Genomic DNA, 4,234 nt, shown 5'->3' on the forward strand with positions numbered 1-4,234 from the left:
GAAGTTATGATTGACTGAAAAAAAAGTAAGTACAATGAATTTTTCTTTAGTACTCCCTTTGTAAAATGTCATAAATTTCTGTGTAAAAATGCATTGTATCTGTCTTTATCAACCAAAAGCTGTTAGTAATTTTGATATTTTGTAATGGGACCAAATGTTATTTATTATATCATCTTTAAATTTTATTTTACTAGAATAGATAAAATTATGGCAAGTTGATATTTATGCAAAAGTTAATTTAGGATAGTTTGAGACATATCAAGACAATAAACTCCTCCTATCTGCTCAATCATAACTTAACAACAACAAAGGACATAGACATACACATTCACTCACTCACAGATAATATGATCATACTCCCATGTAAAATATAGTGACAATAGTCATGATTTATCTTCTTATTTGACACCCCTCCTCCATTACAAATGCTGATTCAAATGTATGTTAAATAAACAGAAGTGGATCAATCACATTTGAAGGTCAATTACTTTTTCAATTCCTGATTTTTAGCTTCTAGGATAAACTGAGTTTCATGGATAAACTGCACTGATTGAAAAAGAAACCATGTGTGTTTTAGAACACTGAAACCTGACTGGAATGTGAAAACCTGAGTTCAATATCACAGTGATACTGTGCCTATATGCCCATGACTTTAGGAGAAGAGGAAGGAAAATAGCTGTAGAAGTGTTCCTAGCAGCCTACCAAATTCATCTACTGTAGTTGTACTGGGAGTAGCCCTTAATTTAGGGGAAGCTTTCAACCCTCAAGCAAAGATTAAAACCAAAACAATTTCCTTCTCTCTGATAGTGTCTATAAACCTTGAGGTTTAACTGAGGACACTGTAAATTTTTTGTGAGAGTTGATCCTGGTCCCACATTAGTAGGAAGAGTGTATTTTAAATAAAGACCGTAAAAGTAAAATCACATAAAATAATCAGGTCTGCAGTGGAAGCTCTTAATTGTTCATTGACATAGGGGTTTCCAAGCCCTGGAGACACTTACTGCAGATTGAAGACGAATACATTTCTTTGTAATTAATTGATGAAAGATTTTAAAATATAACCTTGGAAAAGTTCTCAATATTACAAAGTGTTTGAGCACTAGCTTCCATTACTCAGTATACTAAGCTAAAGCTGTTGGTAACAAAGATGAAACTATTAGATGGAAGATAAGGTTAAAATGAAAATATAGTTACTGCTCATATCCACCTAAAAATATTACACATAGACAAGGTGATCACTTCAGCATAGTCAAGTCAGTTTGCTTGGCACTTACAGCCAGTATTGAAAGCTCATTTTGGTTTCATTACACTCTACTTAAGTGTCTTTGAATTTTTCATGCAGACTGGGCAGAAAGCAGGAATCCATGATGAGAAACCACACAATAACAACATTCTTCCTGCTGGGACTGACTGATGACCCACAGCTGAAAGTTCTGATTTTCATCTTTCTTTTTTTTACCTACATGTTAAGTGTAGCTGGGAACCTGACCATTATCTCCCTCACCGTCATAGATTGCCATCTCAGAACCGCCATGTACCTTTTTCTACAAAATTTCTCTTTCCTAGAAATCTCATTCACAACTGCTTGTATTCCCAGATTTTTGTACAACCTATCAACTGGTGACAGAATCATTACCTATGAAGCTTGTGCTGTTCAAATATTCTTTACTTATCTCTTTGGGATAACAGAATTTTTTCTTCTAGCCACTATGTCCTTTGACCGCTACATGGCCATCTGCAAACCCTTGCATTATGTGACCATCATGAATAACAGAGTCTGCAACAGACTTATCATCAGCTGTTGGATGGCTGGTTTGTTAATCATAATCCCACCACTTAGCCTGGGCCTCAATCTGGAATTCTGTGACTCTAACGTCATTGACCACTTTTTCTGTGATGCCACTCCTCTGCTAAAGATATCATGCTCAGACACCTGGTTCATAGAGCGAATGATTTTAGCCTGTGCTGTGTTGACTTTTATCATGACCCTTGCATGTGTTGTTCTGTCCTACATTTATATCATCATGACAATTCTAAGACTGTCTTCTGCTCAACAGAAGACAAAGGCCTTTTCTACCTGTTCTTCCCACATGATTGTGGTTTCTATCACCTATGGCAGCTGCATCTTCATTTATATCAAACCTTCAGCAAAGGAAGAGGTGGTTCTTAACAAAGGAGTTTCCCTGCTCTTTTCTTCCATTTCACCTATGTTAAACCCATTTATTTATACCCTAAGAAACAAGCAAGTGAAGAAAGCCTTGAATGACTCAATCAAAAGGCTTGCATTCTTCTTAAAGAAAAGGAAAAAAGTGGTTGATTAATTAAAATAAAAGATGAATATTCCCTCAACTTTTGGAGTAAAATTCTAATCATATTTTGTCTTAATAATTTCTCTTTCAGTTTTATTAACATTTTACAATTTCTTTTACTATACTGATGGGGTAGTCTTACAAATTAATTTCTCTATTTCAAGTCTATCTAACAATTTCATTCACATGGATATAATTCTTTAATAAAATTTGGTTAATAACGTGTAATGCAGAAATAAAAAGCACAAGGTTTTATACAAATATAATTCCAGAATGAGAAAAATATGGTAGACTAAAAAATGGAAAAGTACTACCAATGCAAACACCTGGAAAATTGTCAACACAACTTAATAACTATTTTCAATGCTACCTTATCTTATAGTAAATAGGTGGCACATATAAAGAGGATACTGGAAACAGACAGCCAAAGACTATATATAAACTGTCATATGTAAACTGGCATAGATTACAGAAAAGTAAATAAAGATATGTCAGAATATATCAAGCTGAATGAATTTAAATATGGATGAACATAAAGATGGAATATGAGATTTCAACTGCCACATGATGAAAAACCTTTAGAACTAGCACAACAACATGACACTAAAATTACCATCTTGATGTACATTTAATGAAAGGGAAATTTTTTAAAACCATCTGCCTACTACATATTCACATGCTAAGTTTAAACATTTTTGGCTATCAGCTTAAAAAATGAAAAAAGCAGAAAAAGTTCCCTGATGTAACTTAAAACCCTGATTGTAGAATCACACAAAGAAAGTTTTTAAAATCTATAAATCATATGTAAAATTAAAAAATTAGAAATAAGTTTCCACAGTGACAGATTTAGGTATAAAAATGTTGAATCACTATATTATACACCTGAAACTAATATAACTGATATAAGATTATTTACCAACTATGCTTAAGAAAGTAATAATAAAACTGTGTTGCTGAGCTTATAACACATAAAGACATAATTTGTATAACAATAATAGTACCAAGGTAAGAGGAGGCAGCAGAGCTGTATTTGAACAGTTTTGCACACTATTAAAATTAATTTTGTTTATTCAGAACTAGGTTGTTAAAAGTTAAGATGTTCTTTGTAATACCCAGGAAAACAACTAAGAAAATAATTCAAAAACATACACTTTAAGAAACAAGAGAATTAAAATGGAGTACTAGAAAAAATATTTCATTTAATGCAAAAAAAGAAGTAATGAATGAATAAAGGAACAAAAAAAGACAGCAGACACACAGAGACATAATAGCAAAATGTTAGACTTACAACCTACCTTATCAGTAATTGTATTAAATATGAATGGAATAAAATCTCTAATACAAAAGCAGAGATTGAAAGAATGCTTTTTTGTTGTTCTTGTTAATCCTCACCTGAGGATATTTTTTCCATTGATTTCTAGAGAGAGTAGAAGGGATGTAAGGGGTGAGAAAGATAGGAAGAAAGAGAGAGAAAGAAACCTTAAAGTGAAAGAGACACATGGATTGGCTGCCTCCCACCCTCAAACCTGCAACCCAGGCACATGACCTAGACCAGGAATCAAACCTGTAACTTTTTAGTGCAGGAGCACAACACTCTAACCACTGAGACACACTGGCCAGAACAACAGAATGCATTTTTAAATGGTCTATTCTACACTGTCTACTCTTTACAAATTTTAGATACAAAACCCAAGTAGGTTTTAAATAAAAGTATAAAAATATATATACCACCCAAAAGAGACCTGAAGTGGGTATCTTATTATCAGACCAAAAAAATTATATGATAAAAAACGTGTTACTAGAAGCAAAGAGAGACATTTTATAATAATAAAAAAAGTATCAAAAAGACATAATAATTATAAACATATATTCAACTAGGAATAGAGCCCCAAAATCCATAAATCAAAATCTAAAAAAATAAAGCA

The 4,234-nt window shown here is 32.7% G+C and overlaps 1 protein-coding gene across 1 annotated transcript; it reads left to right on the plus strand.

Moving 5' to 3' along the window:
* Positions 1-1,364: 1,364 nt before the first annotated feature.
* LOC132226547 (olfactory receptor 6C2-like) lies at positions 1,365-2,306 on the plus strand (the record flags this gene model as incomplete). The annotated part of the gene is made up of 1 exon (XM_059681149.1): positions 1,365-2,306. A coding segment is annotated over exon 1 (942 nt), but the record flags the coding sequence as incomplete, so codon positions are not given.
* Between the last annotated feature and the right edge of the window lie 1,928 nt (positions 2,307-4,234).

The sequence above is a fragment of the Myotis daubentonii genome, chromosome 2 (genome assembly GCF_963259705.1).
Source record: "Myotis daubentonii chromosome 2, mMyoDau2.1, whole genome shotgun sequence".
Taxonomy (NCBI): domain Eukaryota; kingdom Metazoa; phylum Chordata; class Mammalia; order Chiroptera; family Vespertilionidae; genus Myotis; species Myotis daubentonii.